General features: G+C 40.9%; 1 protein-coding gene across 2 annotated transcripts in view; it reads right to left on the reverse strand.

Moving 5' to 3' along the window:
• Positions 1–440: 440 nt before the first annotated feature.
• The window catches only part of ENOX1 (ecto-NOX disulfide-thiol exchanger 1), a 285,547-nt gene continuing 263,658 nt past the window's right edge, over positions 441–22,329 (reverse strand). The window contains exons 15-17 of one of the 2 annotated variants that reach the window (XM_031056831.1): positions 7,448–7,550; positions 4,395–4,480; positions 441–1,391 (exon numbers count right to left, since the gene is read on the reverse strand). In XM_031056831.1, coding sequence (XP_030912691.1) covers positions 1,260–1,391; positions 4,395–4,480; positions 7,448–7,550 — 321 coding nt within the window. In that variant the 3' untranslated portion in view covers positions 441–1,259. The remainder of the gene's footprint in view (positions 1,392–4,394; positions 4,481–7,447; positions 7,551–22,329) is intronic. The other variant, XM_031056830.1, reaches the window with a different exon arrangement.

Below are 22,329 nucleotides of genomic sequence, written 5' to 3' on the forward strand. Positions count from 1 at the left end.
AGTGAAAGCTCACTCTGACATGTATCTGGAGACTCCCTGCATCTGTTTCAGCTTTCTCTATTTCCCACTGTTGGTGCTCCACTTCACAGGACCAGCTCTCTGGTGGCTGGCTCCTCTGCCTGCACAGGGGTGTGGCCAAGACGGGGCTGCTGTTTCTTACCCACAGCAGTTCTTACCCAGCACAACAATGAAAACAGGAAATTTGAACATGTTCATTTTTCACCTATCTGTTCATTGAAAAATAAAATCAAAGGTCCATGTTGCTACTTCCTCTACCAATATTTTAATCTCAGCTAATATTGCAAGCTCTTTTTTGGTTTATGATTCACTTAACAAAGTTATCTGCAGTTAATAGTTCAGGTAGGGGAAAGATCTTCCAGAAATCTCTTGCTGGATCAATTAAAATTCAATAACATCAGAAGAAATACTTATGCAAACAATATGGTAGAAGTCATATTTATTGATAAAAATTAATATATCTGCTATAAAATTTGTAACAGTAATGCAACTGAATATTTATTTTGATGCATAAACCTGAATGTTACATACCAAATACAATACAGTAACACTGGTTTCTTCCTTATTTACATGTTTATGAAAATTGATATGCAATCCATGTTAAAAGAACTTGTAATGGAGAATAGTTACATTAGAAAAATAATATTCTTGATAAAGCATTCTTGAGGACTCCAATCACATTTTCAGGCCTCTTTCAATAAGGCAAAAATCCCTGGTACAGCATATAACTTAATTTACAAAATACAATAACTTCAGACACATCTTCAAGTTTTCTTTTGGTATGCTTTTCCTCACTGTAAAATTACTCAATTCTCTTACTAAACAGAAAGAACTTTCTATAACAAAACTTAATGAGTTCTATTACATATCACATTTAGATCGCTGTAACTTAGCGACCATAGCCGGGCAATCTTTCCCCTTAACTGTTTGCTCAATGAGCTTTTCTTAGATGTAGGACATGTAGTATTTTGAAATCATTATGACTGTGGTATCTTTCTTCAGTTTTCATAGGAAACAATCTGTCACATTTTGAAACTTTTTTTGAAATTTTATTTTATTTTAGGAACTGGTGCACAACTACATTTCCACTCACAAGAGAACGTCACAAATGTAACTAAAATTAGGCTTGGATAACTTTGAAAACATACTACTATGTGCCCAAACCCAAATTTCTTTAATACTTTATGACCCTGCCATGCTCTAGGAACTCTTCTTCTGCATAGCTTCATTACTAGTCACAGTCAGACAGTTTTAATTCCTTCAAAGGCACAAAACTTCCACCTCTTTTCCAGTGTTGCTCCTACACCAGTGAATTCTTGTTTAAACATGCGTGGCAGTCTCATCAAAAGCATTTCTATCTCATTTGCAGAGATCTAAGAAAGAAACAAAGGTAAAATTGAAGTGAGAAAGCTGTCCTGTAGCTTGTAAAGAGGAAACACTGAGAACAGATGTAATAGAGGTGCGGGGGGAGACAAATCCAGGCCATATGAAAACAGCCAACCTTTATTGTTTTTTAACCTTAGCCTGATATGACTTTCTAGACTCCAAAGCATGTGCAGATTCCTTGAAGGAATGATTTTGCTCTTGTAGATGCCTGTAAAGCATCCCCCTGTGAAGCAATGACAAGTGCCATGCTGCGGCTGTGGCCACAGAATGATATGAAGTCCATCTAAAAACTACAGTCATGGGTGCTCTTGTGAGGAGGAGGAAGCAGATGGGACCTTATTCTTCTTCTCAGCCTACGTGGTTTTGAATGCTTCTCCCAGCTCCATCAGCTTTCCTCTTTCAAAAAGACTTTAATCAGCTCCCTGTTGTTACTGAAGGCTGACTATCCATGGAGCCGCCTTCCCTCAGTCTTACCCAGTTCAGCAGCCCCAGATAATTAAGCAGTAAAGCTCCCAGTTCTGCTTTGCTCAGGATGTTTTTATCATTTTGAAACCTCAATGACTGCTCACCTTCCTAATAGGCAAGATGCTCTCATTACAGAAAACACTCACAAAGGCAACCTTTCTGGTATAATCAGTAGGGAAGTCAAGAAATGAACAATCATGGAATATGAGCCATTTTATCCTACTGCTTCTAAAGCGGTGGTCATGAAAGGAACAGCAAAGAAATCCATGGGTGCTGCCTGTTATCCACAGGTATCTCCATGGTTTGAAAGGCTTATCTGGAAATAATGGTATTTCTGCTTACTCATACTAGTTGAAACCTTCCATGGAGAAACCTTTCCTTTTTAAAACAGTATATAAACATCAAATGTGCTAATTATACTTCGCTACACCCAAGGGGGGTATGAAAATATCTATTGCCTCTTATTTTTCTGTAGAGGTTACTGCAGCAGAAAGATTAAATGATTTGTTAAAGGTGGCACCAAAACTCAGTGTTGGAGGCAGTCAAAAGCCTCAGCGTGATCCAATCCATCTTTTAAGTACTCACATGGCAGCAGAGGGTGTCTGGTTACTTTTGTGCAATGTATCTCAGCTCTGTACTCAGCCCTCAGCCCACACGGGTATGCTGACCTTATCATTCCTGTTCAGGCGAGGAATGACAGGCTAACCATGGAAAGTAATTGAAATTCATCTCTGAGATTGCATCTCTGGATCGCGCTATTAAAAAGTAATTTGTTTCTACAAGCAGTTGCTTCCAAAATAAACCAACGAGGTCAAATCTTGCAGCCCGTGTTTATTATGCAGTAGGTAGGTCCAGAGGTAGCTGCAGAGACGGCAGACAATGCTCCTTCCTTGAGGGCTCTGTTTGCAAGTCAAGAGCTTGACCCTGGCAGCCTCACAGAAGCCCACAAGTTACTCACGTGAGCAAAAACTCAAGGGCAGAGCCCATGGCCATGCACAAGAAGGGACCACAGGGTGAGAATGCTGAAGAGCTCACTAGGGAGAAGCGCTGAGCAGCAGGGATGGAGGCCAGAGAGTCCATATTTTGGAATGATTGCTGTCATCACTCCAGAGATACAGAGCTGGAGAGGTAATCCAGGGGGAAAAGCAGTTGAAACTTAGACAAATGCCATGTTAAGGAAGGACTTGAAAGATAATTGAGGAGATTGGACAGACTGGGACAAGACTAAGCAAAGTGCACATGTGGCAAGGGCACAAAGAAGCAGAAAAATGGCTGGAGGTGTGAAGCTCTGGATTCATCAGGTCTTGATAAAAGCAGATATTAAAAAAAAAATTGAAATTCACCAGTTTCTCACCTCTTTCTCCCATCTCCATCTCCTACTCCCTTTTTATTGTGGGTGGCAGTGGGCTGTAAAGCTCTAGTAAACCTGAGTTGCCATGGCCTGAAGGCAGTGCCTAACAAATTCATCATCCTTCCTCACTCATCAATGCAGCCTGTTGTAATTCCAGTGAACTTCTAGTTCAGGGTCTCCTCTGCTTTTAGTTCTACACTTTTTCATAGAAACAGAGGAAGGATCCAGGATCATCCAGAAGCATGAAGCAGCTCACCAAAGCAGTGAGAAGCTGATCTTAGCTATGGGCTGAGGGGGCTGCTCAGGAACAAAACATTACCAGGATCAAAGGAGTTGTGTTGCAAGATCTGAGAAAGCACCATCATCCAAGTATTGGCAGACATGGGACAGAGTTGTGGCTGGCCACAGCGTGACCCCTGCATCTGCTAAGCTGCTGTTTAGCACTTGGAGTACCATTCACCTGATCATTTCACACTTGAGCTTCTCACCTTCTGACTTGCTTAATATTCAGTGCAGAGGAATAAGCCCATCTGGGGGCTTGATTTCATCTCATTCTACAGCAGATATTAAAAAGTAAGTCAAGAATCTTATCCTTCAGGTATTTATTGATTGTACACTGTATGAACTGATGCATTAAACACTTTGCACACTGTTTTGTGCTGGCCTCACTGTTGTCTTGGCCACAGCTTCACTGAAATTAATACACCCAATTCCTTTACATGGCTGTGTCTGCTCCCACATGGAGACAGAGGACATGAAACATGGTCCATTCCTGTGATCATAAAGGTCCAGTGTGACACGCAACTTACAGCTTTTCAGAGAACAAAGGGCCATCTCCAAAAACTGCACAGTTTGATGGCCATGGCCACACCTGCCTCTTATTCTGCTTTTTTTCCCTGCAGCTATATTTCAGAATAATGTGTCATAAAATCAGCTGCTAGTCTTTGCCATTTAGAGCTCTGCTCTTCTGTGCCACAAAGGATAGCTAAGCAGTTTGAGGCAAAGACCTCAACACAAGCACGTGCACTGTAATTTGCAAATGAATAAAGACTGCAAACCCCCAAGCCCCATATCCCATTATCTTTCTAATGGAAATGCATGAAGAGTTTAACCTGCAGTAAAGAATAATACAATATTTCTAAAGAGAAAATAGATTTTGATTAATTTTTTTTACCCTAGAGTCCAACTGCTGCATATAAGACCAAAGATACTCTATATTGGCTCCAAAAGGGTGGACGTGAAGAAATGTGGATATGATACCTGTATTAAAAACAAACAGACACAAAGTGTTAAAATTACTTCAGACACTGTATCATTAAAATAGGCAAAATAATTCTGAAGAGTCTGTTCTGAGGTTTTTCAGTATGAATTATGACTCTTATTTTCCTTGCACAACCCAATAAACAAAACAGCACATTTTTAATACAGTCATAGTAATGTGCTAAATACAATAGCTCATCTTCAGGAATGACAGCAGTTAGCAAGTAAGTGACCAAGATAATATACTGATGAATAAAAGAATTTCTAAACAAAGCCTTGCTGGGAGCATTTCAACTACTAATTTTATGCATGATTTACCAATATAAAATTGTGGATATCGTAATAGTAAAATTATTGTTTTTTTCCCCTTCACTGGATTCTCTGTTGTGAAAACGTTTCATACAATTGTGTCAGAACCCTCACTCCCTCAAAATTTTCTAGTAATTATGCAGATGCTGGTTATGAAAAGTATTTAATCCATATTACCCCTAACTGCTGCTGAAGAAAACACAAATGCTTTATGACACATTTGCTTATTTATTTTTTCTTAAGAGAGAATATGTTCTGTCTATCTTCATTGTTGTTTCAGGATGATTATAAAAGGTATAGGAATTAAAAGTGGCTTAGGAGTCAGGATCTAAGTCTAGAGGTCTTTTTTGCAGTGAAAATCAAGTGACAGCATTAATAATGATGACCAGAGAAAACAAGATTTGGGGCATCAGTATTGCTATTAAAAGCACTACCCAATTTCTCTTCTTCTAAGCAAACAGTGAAAATACAAAATGGCATGTGTGTTACTGGCTGTTTGGGGAGAGCTGAACTGTAAGAATCAGAACAAATATTTTCAACTCTCTTTGGATGGGCTTCTTAGCTGAACCACCCTAGGGGAAGTTTCTTATACTTGAATCATAAACACCAGGATTAAAAATGCTTACAAATGACAAAAATGGGTCACTGTATCTTGTGTACTGCAGGCCATATTGCTTTCTTGATGCTGAATGAATTAGGATAATCTTGGATTTCGTTTTTCCCTGAGTACTGGCCATGGTTGAAACTGATAAGCAATATTTAACGCATTTTAGACTGGCTTTGCAAAGAACACCTTTTTTCCTCCTCCACTTTTCAAACAGCATTTACAAACTTCTGGTCCTGCATATGAAGTGGCACGTAATAAATTTTTTACTATGGCAAGTCCTAGCAGCAGTGACCTTCTTTGTGCTGCGGGTGACTACAGGTAACCACACAAGAGCTCTAGAAGCAGAAGTCAAGATCATCACACTTGGATGAGATGACTGGAAATCCAATTTGTACTCAAATCACATTTTACCAGTGTCATTGCATCTGTTATGTGGTTCCTGAGGCTTTTCAATTCAGGACATTCAAAGCCAGATCTTTCATATAAGGTAAATAATAAGTAATTTGTCAATATTTTGTAGTTATTGACTGGAATTCCATGATAACTTTTTTTTTCTTTTATGCTTTTTTCCTCTTAGACAACACTGCATTTTTTTAAATACAGAAAAACTTCGTGAATGGAGGGAAGGCCCATTTTTCCCTTGCCTCATCTGATCATGTCTCAGAGGAAGAGATAACATGAAATCCATATTGAGGAATTTTTAATCTTTGAACTGTAACAGTGCGTCAGTTGTGGGGGTATTATGACCAGTAATATCTTAACTGAGGTTATTCTGTTTATCTGAGTGTGCCACTGAACAGCAGATGTACAGGACCCACTTTGGGACACTGCCACTGTTTGTTACAGTCAAATAGTGAGTGACCTAGAAAAAAAGTTTGTTATTCTGTTCTTCAAATCCCATGCTTGCTGTCTTTCTCACAGAATGAACTTTGAAAAGATCAAGTATTGCCCCTGCAATTAAAAGTTTTAGATTTAATTATAAAAAGCAGAATTCAATCAAGTCATACATTTCTGTAGATTCCACTGTTTTGCATCTCACTAATCACAGGGAGTTTGTGTACTAAGCACTTTAAACTTTTAGATACATTCTTCACTTTTAAATGACCTCTTTGGTCTGAACTGAATTTGTGAATTGCTGAATCTGTGCCTTAGCAATAGGATAGCAATCTTCCTGGTGCCTAGGTGATGAAAATGAGTTGCATTTAAACAAACCAAGGTAGTTTTGGAACTACCATTTATCAGGATACCACTGATTTGTGAAAAGACCAAACCAAAGAAATTAAGCCTGTTCTTTCAGGTCAACATTTCTGTTGCCATGCCACAGGGTATGCTTTGGAACTGTGGGCCTCCATGGTCCCTGAAAACCTACCCCACTGAAACCAAATGCAAAATATGTGTGGGTCTAAACATGGGGCATGTTCCCTCCAAGGGCGGCGTGGGTACAGCCAGTTCTGTGTGGCTAAATGCCAGTTAGCTGGCCCACTGCCTATAAGCTTTAGCTTTAGGCACTATTTAAGAGTTTATTTAAAAAATTTTATTCTAGGTAAAGGGTATGACAGTCCTTGTGGTATTCTTTATAAATATTCATATTGCTAATTCCCTTACCTAATGTCAAAGGCATAAATCTGGCTTGCTTAATACATGTAGTAGATGTATTTTTTGCTTGGTAGTTTACTAATATTATTTCCATCCCCTTCTCCTTCACCACTTTTTCTAATAATCGTATAACAAGCTATACAACTCTGGCCTGCTAAATCTTGATGTAAATAAAGTCATCATACATTCATGCTGCAAGTCTAAACGCAGATTCTGCAATTTTTTTCATACCTGAAATCCTTTCATTAAACTGCAGAAATTTTCAGAATGGTAAAGTTCAGTTGCATTTTAGGATTTTTTCTTACTAAAAGCCATTCTGAACCCAGATAAAAAAAATTCTTTTTTTTTTTCTTTTTTACTTGTATTAGCACAAAGATATGTGTAAACATATATGCAAAACAGAAACCTGTTAGAAGGTATTTTGTTCTCAAAAATCTTCTTTGGGGTTATCTTACCTATTAATAGTGCCTCTTTCTCTGATTTTAGACCTGGGCTTCGTTTCTCTGAGTTTTTTTCTCTGTCCTGGTTGACCAATGCTACTGTCAATACATTGATTTCCTATAAAGTTTAAAAAAACAAACAGGTGGTCATGTAGATTTAATTTATCTCAATTAAACTTGTCTGCTTCCTTTTAACTATATAAAAAAATCATTACTTTAATTCACATCTAAAGACAAGACAATTATAAATAATCAATTTGTTTGCAGAATATTAAGACACATTTGGAACTACCTTTATGCCAAGTGCTGCCATGAAGAGAAATTTTGCTTGAGGAATAAGTAATAACTTTGTTGCTAGTGCTTCTTCATTATAACAGCTGGAGAGATTGCGCCATAAAGAGTGGGAATGGTCAGAAAATTCACATTTTGTAGCTATTAAAGCTGTAAACCAAGACCGCCTCCAGGGAACATGGACGGAGACATTCAGCTACAGCCATAAGAGTAAATTCAGCAGTCACTAACAACATTTCTAGCTACTAGAGCACAACCCTCTGCCCTGTTACACTCTTCAACCTGTGCCTGGCATCTGGCATGGCACTGGCTCATCCCAAACAACTCTCAGGCATGTTTTGGGGGTCAGCACCCCCATTTCAGGAAGACTATTCCTAACAGGTGGTTTGCACAAAGCCATCTTATTTTAAGGACTGAAAGAGCACCAACCTGAAGGGCAAACAAGTCAAGGCTCCTGCTTGGAGCTCTTTTTTTTCTGGAATCAGGTGGTCTGAACCACTTAAATTTCATCTGAGAGATCACATAGCAGATGCTCCATCAGAAGTAGCCAGGCAGTTGTGTGACTGGGCATAGATGAAGGAAATAAATTATTTCCAAGGCATGCAAGTGACCTCAGAGTATATTGCACGATATTCAAGCACATCCATGGGCTGTTTCCATGGAGCAGCCAATGTGCAATGACTCGTTCCTCGGTGAGGCCGTGACTCACGCTGCTGCATCTGCTCTGGGAAATGCTCAGCAGGTCCATGCAAAACCTTGGAGGCAGAGAGCATGGTGCTGTAGACACGGTGCTGTGAGGTGGGACTGGGAAGGAATGGTGCTCTTGTTCTATTTGAGGGAGTCAAGGTAAGCTGCTGAAGGTTGTGTGGGACTGGGCAGCCTTAAATGCAAGCAAATATGTACTATTTGGTATAATGATGTGGCTCATTTAGGACATACCCATGGTGTGATGCCTTGCTCCAAAACTTTTGGTAAGGATTTTTGGCAATAGAAGAGGGACACTGGGCTTGGGTTGCTCTGAAGCATTTCTGAAGGTGTGAATAATCCATGCTAAAAAAAGGCATAAACTCCAAAGTATGTTAAATGTGCCTCTTTATGGATGACTAAAGGCTTCACAGTCTGTGAGACTGGTAAAAAGAGTCACACACTTCCTCATTTTTAATTGAAAAAGTAAAAAAAAATGACAAACAGCATAAGCCAAAACCCCTCAGTGACATAGTTTGTGCTCTTCATAGGCCTGCTCCAAGGGGCAGCTGCCTGGTGGCTCAGATGCATTGTGGCTACCAGTGCTCCTTCGTGTCACAAAGAAGAACAAGCTGCCATGGGTCAGCCAAGGAACTCTGCGCGCACGTAAGTGACATACATGCACATGTGCATCCCCAGCCCCAGAAACAAAGGGCTCTGACAGGCCCTGGCCCACCCCAAACGAGGCGTGATGTCCATTGGGTGATCTGGGCTTTGTCACAGTTGTAATGGCCAGCTGAGGTGTTTCTCCTAGCCACAGATCTATGTGGAGTTGTGCACATGTCAGCCTTTGCTGGCTTTTTAGTTAGTAGAGATCAAATAACTTTTCAGTTGTGTATTTTAGTTTAGGGAGTCTGCAGTTCAAGAGTTGGCAGTGATCCCCTCTGAAACAAGGGTGCTCCTGGGTGCTCTGGCAGCTCCATCACCTTGGCATTCCCACTCCTGTAGTGTTGTAATGCACAAGACACACTGTAGCAGCAGCAGCATGCTCTAAATTGTCCAGCACCGTTGATTCCCCTCCTGACAGAGCCAAAGGCTAATGCAAATTCTGATCTCCTGCTGGCCATGACATCCAAAAGCAGTGAAAGGAAACCCAGCCAAGAAACTGAAATAAAAGGTGTTTACATGACTTTCTCCAAGAGGCCAGTAATGACAAGGGGGTTACAGATCAGAACAGAGCTGGATGACAGATTTTGTGATACTGCAGCAGAAAAGCAGAGCAGCATATGCCACCAGAGCTTGTATAGGTTAAGATGCAACTTTGACTTCATCAGTGATGGAAAAGCAGTCTAAAAATAGCAGTTCCTGAGGGGGGAAGGTGGGAGCAGAGAGATGTGTATTTGATATAACAGGCCCCAAACACAGCACACTCGCAGCTTCAGGTGGGATTAGAAGTTTTGTCAAGCAGCGATGCAGAGAAAGAAACTGTAATCCCATTGGGAGCAAGGAACAGATGGATTCTCATTTAATGCCTAGATTTGAGCCTGTGCAGAACGTTTTGTATGATTTATAGGACAGTGTAAATGGATGCTAAAGGAAGTCACATCAAGTCTTACCTAGCTGTATGTTGGAACAGAGGATAAAAGAGTAAAAATTTTTTTATGAGGAAGCCTGAGGAAATGAGTGGCAAAGATAGATATCCAGCAAACCACTGGCTTTAGAAGAAAGTTGCAGGTTCTTGGAGGCTTTAAAATGAGAGGTTTCTGCCATTCAGTGCTACCTACCTCACAGAAGATCATAAATTAGATCACTCTGATGTATTCAGCTGCCAAAAGAAGTTTGCACAGGCCATGAGAAAATACAGGGTGTGCATAGTCACATAAAGTAAATCAGAATGCAGTAGCAATGCTGCTAGGAATTAATAGTGGTTTAAGAGAAATGGCATAATTGGGTCTAAAAAATAGGTGTGAAATTCACCCAGAAACTGGGCTAATTATAGCATAAGTGAAAACCTTAAGAATCTGACAGCATACTGCAGATACAAATCTGGTACCTATGAAACCTTTACAATAAATCCTCATGCAGTTAATTTACACTTTTTTAGAGGCACTACTTATGTCAACCCACAGAAACAAGACTTTTAAGAGTACAAAGGTAAATGAGGCAATAAATAATTGGAAAAAACCAGTCAGGTCACCTCTCTGACGTGAGAAAAAGCTACTGATCACCAGATGCCTGAGGAAAATTATTTAATATATGCTGCATTACAGTATTTCCTTTCTTTCCTGGAGACCATTCTTTATTTGGCAAATTATATTTTCTGAGGCCCTAAGCAGTCTCCTTCAGCAGGTTTCATTATAAAAGGAATATTTTGCTACCATCTGTCAGTTACTGCATTAAAGGACAAGAACACAGCTGAGCATGTGCAAACTGGTACTTATTAGAAATGAAATGACCTTGCAAGAGCTAAACACCGTGTGTGAAAGGCTTAATCCAGGTTAAATCACACCTGGAGATCTCTAGGGACCTGGTCCTATTTATTATTCACAAATTGTGTCAAGCATTGGAAAACAAGGGGGACCAATTTGATGACGACAGCTCCAGAGCTGCTCAGTATGAATGCAACCATTCTCTGTGATGCTCTCACCATTGCCAGCTTGGAGCTTTTTCTTGCAAATGACACTTTAATCCATCAGCAGATGATGAAAAGACATGAATTTGCCTCATGGGATTGAAATCCCTATGGTTCTGTAGAATATCCCTTGGGACCAGCATTTTCATTCAGGGCTCCCTGCATTTGAAGGAGGGAGAAACAGACAGAGAGTCTTCCTGGAAAACTTTCAGGAGAACTTGTTGGATGAAACAGAGGACAGCAAATAAAAATTTTATCCCACGGGCTATTAATTTCCACAAGCAGATCTCTGACACCACCATTGACACAGAGCTGATAGCTGTGGAGAGTCATACATGGCAGTTTTGCACATGGATGTATAAAGCCTGGCTGTAAGGTGGGAGAAGAGTTTGCTTTTCATCATTCACTCAAGTATCTTGGCTTCTTTTGGAAGAGGCACAGGCAAATATATTGCTCCAAAAGTTGCCTGGTCTCACTGGCCAGAGAGCAGCTGTGTCTAACACTGGACACACAGCAAATGAGACAGTGACTTTTAAGAGAAATGCACTTGCCAGAGAAAGACACAGAGCTCCTGAAGAGTAGAAGAGAGGTGGTGATATTCTACAGAAGATAGTCACAGATCCTATAAGAAAAAAAGGCTAGCTCTGCACTCCAGGGCTCTAGCAGATCAGAAAACTCCAGATATTTAGGCTTGATAACTTGAGTCTTTCGCTCCTTTATTGGTTTCTTTTTTCCCCTATGGAAAACTAAGATATTAAATAAAAAGTTCTCAATCTAGATGGCATTAATCCTCTTCAGGTCAGTCTTGAACTAGTGCAAAAAAAAGTAATATAAAATATTTGTTCTTGCCTGAAAATATATGCTAGCCAGCATCCCTAAAAATGGGGGGACTGAGGACTTGATATTCTCCATAACCACTGAGCAAGAGTTGAGCAGGGCTTGCACAGTAGCTGCCCCACCTGGAAACCCCTCTGGCCAGAGTGTAGTTCTATACCATCTGTTGTTCAGGACTCTGCTTTGAAAGGCAGATATAGGATTTAGTGAACGGGACACTGAAGATACCTGACATGTGCCCAGGATGCAGTGACATTTAAAGAGATGAAATATTCCCTCCACTCTCTGGGTAATCCAAGTATTTGATAATTATCTTTGAATCTAGGGGGAATGATGACTGCTTGCATACTGTCTTCAAAGACCTCATTTTCTTTGTTGTAGTTTATGGAATTCTGAAAAATTGTGTGGTGAGGGATTAAAAATAATATTGTGTCTTCTGAAAGGCCCAGTAAAAATCCCATAAACCTACCAGCCTCTGGAAAAGTTTGCATTTTTATTATACGTACAAAGCCAATTGTCTGTGGCATTAAAACAGTGGCAGAAAAAGGAAAGACTTGATGTTTGTCACAGCAGGCAAAACAGAGCAACTGCTGAATGTTGTTAGATGTAAGGGATACACAACACTCTCTCATCAGCCAGGGGATTTATGAGAGAAAATGAGTAGGAGGAGAAAAAAACTATATATCTGAAACATAAGCAAAAATCTTGCAGGCTATTAACAGCAGGCCAGAGAGATGCTGTAGGCTTGGAAATAAAAGGTAATTTTAAAATTCTGGTAGAAGAAAGAGCCACACACACATGATACCAAATCCACAGCCTATAAGGTATCGAAAGGCATATGTGAGCCTGCTCTGAGCACACAGAATTGGGCTTGGACTTCAGGTGAGTTTGCCCAAACTGCTTATTGAGGACCAGGCAGGTTTGACTGCAAACTTGGGTAGAAACTGGTCTGCAGCATGAAGAACTGTATATATTTAATTTATCTGTATTTATCTGTGAACTTCCTGTAGTCTGGTATAGATGGGTTTGCTTTGCTAGTCTTTCTTTAAATGTACTTCAGAACTACATCTGAAAATTTAATCTTGCAGTTTTAACCTGAGTGAAGCATAATTCAATAACCAATCAAGTGAATGGAAGCGTTGCAATACTTTCAATGCACATCAAGTCGGACATCTTAAATTTATGGGGACATGCAAGGTTGAGGTACAGGACAACTCCTGACAGCATAGCACGGTTGTCAGTTGAGAATGGGCTACTGTCCTTGTCTATGTTCTTATCCATGGTGAATTCAAAATTATTCAATCCAAGTTGAACTAAACTACAGTGAAAGAGCTCATTTAAATTTAACTTAAATCAAATTTCCTTGCAAATGTGGCAATGTATGAGTACACTTACAGGCAGTGATTGTGACTCAGATGATCACAGCATCACAAAATCAGGCAGATGACCTTGGGAGATCTCTAGTCCAACCTTCTACTCAGAGCAGGATCTGTTGCAGTGGTAAGGTGCATGGATGTGCAACAGAAAGGCAGCAATCCAATGGCTCAGCAATTTCTCTGCAACATCCCAGTCCTGCACCCTTATCAACAGAGGGGTGCCTCTGTCCCCTGCAGAAGGGATTTTCCAACCACCATCACTCGCTCCATCCTTGTGATACTTGTGATTCAAGTCTTGTTTCCACAAGCACCAAGGAGTACAGAGGCACCATTACAGATGGGGAAAATGTGATAACCTAATCAGAGAAAGCAGAGTCCCCTGATCCAGCTCCTCCCAGGGCTGTCACAGGAAAGTATCAGCCCCAGGGGCCAAACATGACATCAGTCCACTTCTCTGAAACATCCTACAGACTGAGGGAGCATTGTCTGTAGGAACACAGGACTTGTTATGGGATGTAGGAGCAGAGCATTGTGGGGTTGTACAAAACCTAGCTGAGGTCCTTAGCAGGGGAAGAAGTACCAGGAAAAGAAGGGATCATGGCAGTTTGGGAGGGGATAAAAGGGATGGTTGCATGTAACCAGGTTACTGGTCTACACTTCTCTGGCCCTGATCAGTGTATAAAACCCACTAAACTAACTTCTCTTTTCCTGGCTGAGGGACTCTGTTATGTGTGCATGGGGGGCTGTGAGGGCATCTGAGCAGAGCAGCTGGAGTGGGATCAGCAATCAGAGAGCCACTGCAGTGTGGAGTGCTGCAGTTAGAGAGACCTGGCCATCCAAGCCACCAACTGGGGACACCACGGAGTCTGGGGAATGGCTAAATGACTACTTTGTGTGTGTGTGTGTGTGTGTGTGTGCGTGTGTGTGCGTGTGTGTGTGTGTGTGTGTGTGTGTGGGGTAGCCATATATGGGTCTGCAGTGTGGAGTGCTGCAGTTAGAGAGACCTGGCCATCCAAGCCACCAACTGGGGACACCACGGAGTCTGGGGAATGGCTAAATGACTACTTTGTGTGTGTGTGTGTGTGTGGGTGGGTGTGTGTGTGTGTGTGGGTGTGTGTGTGGAGGAGCCAGTTATGGGACAGTCTGAGAGTCAAAGTGCAGTTTCTGGAGGGATTCACATTATGTTTATGTGTCAGTTTGCAGATGAATTTCCCATGAATGGAGCTTTACCTGTTTGTGTACCTCAGTGCTGTTCATGGTTATGAATGCTGAGTTTGTGCTGATCTGTGGGGCTGGCCATGTGTATATAGATAGACATACAAGATGCATGTGTGGCAGATGTGTGTTCTTCCACATGCCTGTGAGGAATATGTGCTCTGTGTAGCTGCAGGTTCATTCCATGGAGCTATGACCACCTTGCCTCTGTCAGGCTGCCAGGGTTCAGTATCTCCCAAAACCAGTAATACTTGGTTTGGGCCAAATGTCTTTAATTCTTTCTTTAATGGAACTTGTTCCTCTTCATCAGCTACACACTGTGTTATGTGATGTGATGTGTGAAAATTTGGTTGAGTGTCTGAACTCTGAAAGTAACTTAAAACTGTCCTAACTTTAAAAAATATAATGTGTTTTACATAGCTCTTCTCTCAGTCTGTCCTCTTCAGTGACTGTTTCTGACTCTCTGCTGACTACTCCTCTAAAAATACTCTGACTAGAAAATTGCTCACAATTTTGATTAATATCATTCTTTTGTTGCTTCAAGTGAATTATCTTGTGCTGCTGAATTAACTACTTCCTAGAAAGCTTATATTTTACGTGGTCCTGGCTCCTCACAGCCTAAGAATTGATTTTAGAAAAGTGCCTAGCACTAAGTTAAATGGACTTGTGACACACTCTCTACATGCAGAGAGGTTTCTTGGCCTTTTCTATTTGTACTGGGATAACTCAGTTTAAAAAAACCTGGTAAAAATTTGCAGTGGTGCATCACATATGAAAAGAATAATGCAAGGAATGAGGCATCCAACCATCTGCCCAAAACCAGAGTTCTCACAAGTACCTAGTGCCACTGTTAGCACCAGGTCAAAAATTCTTTAAAAAACCCCTTTGTTTTTCAGTGGTTTTTTCCAGGGTCTTACAAGATCCTTTTCCTTCTACTACCTACCTAGTGATGCAGAAGGACATATTTGCCATATGCTGCACTGCTGGTGAATATGATTGGTCTATCATTAGAAATTATAGACACCAGGTTTCATCATTTCATTCAAATCAAGCCTGAACTTGGTAACTTATTTTGTTCTATGCAAGAAGTCAGCATTGGTTTTGTCAGAAACACCACATTGCAATTAGTTTTAAAGGACACTCATATAGAAATTTACTTTTCAAATACACTAATATAGTATTTACTGTTAATGTAAATTTAAGAGTCCACTGGTATTAACAAATAAACAGTTGAAAACTTGAAAAGTTATCTGGCATTAAAATTATAGGAACAGCAATGTAGACAAATTAGAGCTGTGAATGTAAGACCTTGTGAATGAAAACTTCAAATGGATGGATCTAAGGTTTGTTTATCTGATTTATCCCACATAATAGAAGCATTTTCAGGAGTGAAGATTAATTGTATTATGGTGCTTTTGACATCCTATTTTTCTGATCCATTTGCCAGAGAGATGCTTTCAGCTTTTTCATTATAAAGCTCTTACTATTGTAACTTTCACCTGCTGAGTTTTAGGCAACTAGCAATAATCTGAAAATGCTTTCCTCATTGAAATTATCTCTTTATATTTTTTCATTGTATTTGAGCCCATTTATTTTACGGGAATGTACATATGCAAAATATGGATGACTAATAGGAAAGTTACTTCATGCTCATTTTCAAAAGTATGATCAGGTGGCTTCATTTTCTAAAGCTGGATTTATGTGTAGGTTCCTGATGACTTAACACAGATGTTTTATGTGATGTGAAGGTGGTTGTTTTGCAAGATAAAAGGTAATTGTCATTTTGCACACTTTGTTTTAGGGAATTGCAGCAAACCAATGGCTGCCTGAATGAAAGCATCACTTGCCCACCAGCTCTGCTGAAGTCAATGAGGAGGAGGTACTTCATGTTTACTTGAGATTGAGAATTTGTGAAAACCCTTTGTAATGGTCTTTAGCACAAATATCGCTCTTGCAATCTCCTCTAGAATTATGCAATTTCAAAAGAAAAGCTAAAAAGAGAGAAAGAGGAAAAAAAAGGCAGTTTGTTTCCCTTCTGAGACTTGTAGAAGTTTTGAAAATGACTTTGTTGAAATAAAAACAAGTAATAGTCAAGGAAAAACAACCTTATATGTCTTATGAGAGTGAATGATTTTCTTCATGGTTTTGTATTTGAAAGATATTAACTTTAGGAATCTCCACATCTGAAAATGGAAAAAGTACTTAAACACTTCGGAGTTCTTATTCCTTTGGAGTGGATCTTGATCGGAATGACAAACACTTTCTGAGGTTCCTTAGAGTGACTTGGGAATATTGTTTGATGAGAAGCTCAACAAGACCCAGCAATGTGAGCTTGCAGCCCAGAAAACCAATTGTATCCTGGGTTGCATCAGAAGAAGAGTGTCCAGCAGGGTGAGGGAGGGGATCCTGCCCCTCTGCTCTGCTCTGGTGAGACCCCACCCGCAGTGCTGCATCCAGCTCTGGGGCTCCTAATGTAGGAAGGACAGGGAGCGGCTGCAGCAACGTCAGAGGAGGGTCATGAAGATGATAAAAGGGCTGGAGCAACTCTCCTGTGAGGACAGGACAGTTGCGGTTGTTCAGCCTGGAGAAGAGAAGGTTCTAAGGAGAGACCTTAGAGTATCTTCACACACCTAAAGGGGGCCACAAGGGAGATGGAGAGGGACTTTTTACAAAGCCATGTTAGAACAGGACAATAGAAATGGCTTTACACTGACAGGGCAGGTTTAGATCAGTTTTAAGGAAGAAATTCTTTACTGTGAGGGTGGTGAGACACTGGCATAGGTTGCCCAGAGAAGTTGTGAATGCCTCATTCCTGGAAGTGCTCCAGGCCAGGTTGGATAGGGCTTTGAGCAGCCTGGTGTAGTGAAAGTTGTCTCTGCCCATGGCAGGGGATTGGAACTAGATGATCCTTAAAGCCCTTACAAAACCATTCCATGAAGAGTGGCTCTTGGGAATATTGAAGTTCCTTTCTCACTTCTGGCACTATTTTTCCTGTCTATTCCTTGAAAGCCGGTTGGAAGGCGCGTGAGTGTGGCGCACAACCCCCAGGACTGCAGTAGCAGGTTTGCGGCTGCAGCAGAGGTGGCCCATCATCCTTCAGGTGGTTGCGCGGGAGGCTGAGTGCTCTGACAAGCCAATCTGCCTTGCACACTGTGTGGGTTAAGCCCACAGCTGCATATGTATAAGGCTGACTGTTATTCCTTACTAGAAATGACAGGATGTCTCCTGTATATGTGTGCAGTATAAATACTCGGGGAAAATGCTTTGGGATGAAAGGCTGCATATAATGATCAGATATTATTAAAATGTCAGGTAGCTCTGGGCACTGAAGATCTGTCTCCCTGTGGAGCTCATATGAAATTTAAAGTAAAAAAACTTTTGTGATTTGCTGAGTGGGTGGCTGAATGGGTTTTATCATTGTGTCTCAGAGTTCTCTTTCTCCTCCCTCAGATGATCAGAATTCACTGCAATCAAAAGCCAAGTCCCTCTGACACTCTTAATTAGGGACATGAGAAGTGGTGTGATTTCTTGCTGCACATTATCAAAGGGGTTATTGCTAGACCCCAGATCCACTTCAGGCAGCACGTTCTGTGTCAGAACATACCTTTGCCTGCTCCCTGTTTTCTCCCTGTAGGGTTCAGTCATGGCTGGAATCTCAGAGACTCTGATTTAGCCAGCAGAGACATCTGTACCATGCTAATGAAACTCTCGCTGTCTTCTGAAATGGCAAACCAGGGCTGGGGTTGCAAAGGGGGGGAACCTGGGGAGATTTGATCCACCAGCGTAAAAGAACTTCTGAAGGCTGAGTGGGCTCTTTGATAACATCCTAAACAGCCTGTTAAACTCTTGCTACTTGCTACTTTTCAGGCCTCGTGGTATTGAATTCAGGAAGTGGTCATTCCTCATGCCTGTCGCAGTAAGTAGGAAAGCTGCTGAGCTGTGAACGGTCAGAGCTGCTTGAATCTATCATGCTCCATGTGCCTTAAATTGAAGGAAATGAGAAGAAATGAGTGATGGAAGGGCTACAAATAAATATCTCGAATGGAAAAGGTGGGGAGTAGAAAGAGGCCCAGCTACTCCTCACCCCCGGTACTGGCCCCAACAGGACAGAAGAACCTGAATATAGACAGTAAATGTGCCTCTCTAAAGCCCCCCTGACAGCTCCAATCCAATCAGGGTAAGGCTCCTTGCACCTTCTCCTAATGACACAGCACACCCATGATGAGAAACCAAAGCCCACTCCTCTCTTCTCAAGGAGCTGTCCTCATCCTTGCACTCTCCATTATTCCTGCCTGCTCTCTTTACACACTTGCAGAAGGGAGAAGTTACAACAAAGGGGCTGGAGGATGTCCATAGTTCGTGCTCTTTTCTTCTGAGGTGTGGCAGAGAGACAAACCCCAACTTCTGGCACTCTCTGCAGGGAATGTCAGCCTTGAGCTCATGGATATGGAGAGGCCACCAGGACTCTTTCTTCATCCTCTAACGCACCCAGGTGTCATCACCTCATTTTCTGCAGTGCCCAATCCCATCCATGTGCTCCAGAAATGCCTGCTGCAAAGACCAGAGGACCTCATTGTGGGGAGACCAAGGAAGGCACTCAGTGACTAACATCAGTTTGCTGAAGCAAAGTTTCACAGCTTACAAAGCTGGGAAGCTCAGACAGGAGAGAAACAGAAAATTCCTGACATATGCAAGCCCTGCACTGGGGTTTTCTGGCCTGTAACTTAAGACTCAAATTGCTCTTATGTAAGCCATATTGAGCACATTTTTTATTGCAAGCCTGTGCTGTTCTGTGAAGAGCCAGCCTTTTGAAGAGTGGGATGACCAGGAAATGACTGTAGCATGAACAAGGAAGTGAAGCAGAAGAATCAGCAATCACTTGGGATCTTCATCACTAAAGATGACCAACTTCTGTCCCACACTCCCAAACTACTGGGATGATTTTGCACTCTTCTAGCTCCTACTCCTCTCCCTGTGTTCAAGGTCCTTTCTATCTCACCTGGCTCAATGTGATGCTGCCACACTAAGTGGAGTTGCCACACAAATGGCATGTGTGTACTAACACATACACTAATATGCGTATGTGTTCACACAACTTCAATATTCCCAAAAACATTCACAGCAGGCACCTTTGGATGCCTAAATTAAAGCTCTGCATAGGGAAGTACAAGAAGTGAACTCTGATGAGTTTGATGGAATTACAAACTTTTCCAAAAGTTGAATAGGGTTAACTTTTTAAATCTTTGCCTGACTTGTGGCAAAAGTAAGCCTCACTTAAGAACCATCTTTTCTTTGATGAAGATCATCAGTGATTAACCTACCCTGTGAAAAGAGAAATCTAGGGCGTACTTAGGAATGTGATCACTGTCAGTGTAGCATAAAGTGAGCAATGCAGTGATATATTCCCCCTCCTCAGAGTCAGGGATCATCTGTAAACTGCTTCAAAAGCAAATACAAAAGACAAAAATTAAAGGAAGAATCAACATTAAATGAAAGATCCTTGGTTCAACTCAAGAAATGGTCTGACAACAGCTTGAAGCATTCAAATTGAAAAATGCATCCCTACTTAATATTATTGATTTTCTGTCTGGAGAAAAACCCACAGAACATTGTGTCCAAGCTGTGGGAGATGCTAACTGAAGGCAGACAGGTGAATGCGGTCAAAGTCGGTACTTCGTTGAAAAAACAAAACTCAAACAGAACAAAAAGGTGGTCAAAAAACCACTTGTGGTGAAGTCAGTTTCACTCTCTGAAATATATTAATTTTATTAAGTCTTGGTGATAATGAGGTAACCCTTTAAAGTCTTTTGGCAAAATTCTGACTTTTTAACCAGATGGGAATTTCTTTAGTCACTTCAACAATGTCAGGACTTTGCCATAAAATTGCAATCAGAATTCAAAATGCTTCTGTGACCATTAACCATGTTTTGCTTTGGTCTGAATGTGGCAAATTGATACTCTTGATTACAATTTTACAGCACTTTTACAAAGGGTAGGAGTTATTCACAGTTGCCATCTAAGGAAGGCAGATAGCTGACAAAGGAGAGCACCAAACTCCTAGAAGATCACTGAGTAACTCTAAAATGAGACTTGTATAAAAAAAAATCTTCCTTGCTCCATTTACAGTAGAGGGATACCATGGACGTTAACATTCTGACCTCCAAACCAGGGATGTATTCACTGTATTTGCATGCAGTGCCATATCTATACTGCATTCAGCAACGAGCAAAAGGAGATCTTTGATCAAAACACAAAATTAATTTATGTACTAGGGGTTTCACAGAAAGCCACCGTACTTATGGGAAGAGTAGGAGAATAAATTGTCTTTGTAGAGTTAGTCACAGAACATGTGATTAGCATTTTCAGTTTGCAAAATGGTCTCTACTCAAGCACAGCTCCCAAGCAAGATTATTTTTTTCATGTTGGGAATATTCAGGTCCCCAGAGTCTGGGAACGTCCTTGAAGAGGATTATATCTGAAATTATGATTGTCCCTTGGTCATTATTTTCACTTCAGTTAAGACAGAGATGTGAATGAAATACCATTATATGCAGCAATGAAGAGGAAATGAAAAGGGGGTCAGATTAGAAGCAAGGACTGATCTCTTCCAAAGCACAGGACTGATGGAAGTGAGCACTCAGTGACAGCAACTCTGGTAGTGCTGGCTGTTGAAGTCTCTGTTAACACCAGACCAGAATCTTGGGCTTTGTGTACTGCCTAAGCCCGACATTTGGCCTTTCCTGACACAGAGCATAGCTGGGAAATGTCAACAGCCATAACAAATATTACTGCATGTACCTGGCAAATCACTCATGAAACACCCTTATGACTCTGTAGGGAACCTTGTAAGATGGTTTTGCTTTCTGGAAATAACAGATGTACTGGCAATACACTAAAATTTTGGTCTACCCCACCGCCGCAGACTTTGTGCGAGCTGACATGCAGGGAATGTGACATTGCAATTGCTCCAGTCCCTTAGTCAACTTAGTTAATTTTCTTGTGAAAACAAGAGAAAAAAAAAGTGAAGGTCAGTTTGTAGGTTGGGCACCTACAAATTACTTCAGGAGGGAAGTTTTTTCTTCTTCCAGAGTTGTCCAGATCCTTGTCTCCCTTTCAGGATGGTCTCACATTATAAGTATGTAGAAGACCAGGATAGATCTAAGTATATATATTTTCATCAAAATCTGCTTTTGCTAAGAAAGATATTTCCACGTTTTATTTTAAATAACATCATTTTTTAATGTAAAAGATGATGCAGACTAGTGCAACCAGGAGAAATCCTGAGTGAAGAAAGTAATCTTTAAGGTTACAGTATGGTCTTTCTTGATGTATATGCACTGTGCCTAAAGTTTCTTCTGTCCTTTCTAGGAGCCTGGTTTTCTGCAAAGTAATCTAAATATGCCACGGTGTGAAGATAAGATTGTGTGTTCAGTGTACAGGCATACGTTGCCATTTTTCCTTACCAACACCTCCCACTATTACTTGGCATGTAGAAGTATTTAATTTGCTGAATTCAACCTGTCATCTGTAACAAATATGTCCTAATCCAATTATATGCATCACAGTTCACTAAGAACCACGTAGGAGCCACCAAGCCTTCTTCTCTTTGATCATCCCTGATTTGCACAGTGGCCAGGGGCAAAACCCATGGAGTCTGCTGAGAATATATGTGGAGACAACCTGCAAGGCACAACACCTGCGTGCTACATATTTGATACAAATGACAATTGTTTAAAAGGCACTTCAGCTTCCATTTTACAAAGTTCATTATCGTAGCAAATGTTTTAACATCAGTTCTTTCCCTCTATTTCTCTATTTTCATTTATACTGCTGTGCTTTTTCTGATTCCATGGTGGTATTATTGT

Source organism: Geospiza fortis, unplaced genomic scaffold, assembly GCF_000277835.1.
Source record: "Geospiza fortis unplaced genomic scaffold, GeoFor_1.0 scaffold194, whole genome shotgun sequence".
Taxonomy (NCBI): domain Eukaryota; kingdom Metazoa; phylum Chordata; class Aves; order Passeriformes; family Thraupidae; genus Geospiza; species Geospiza fortis.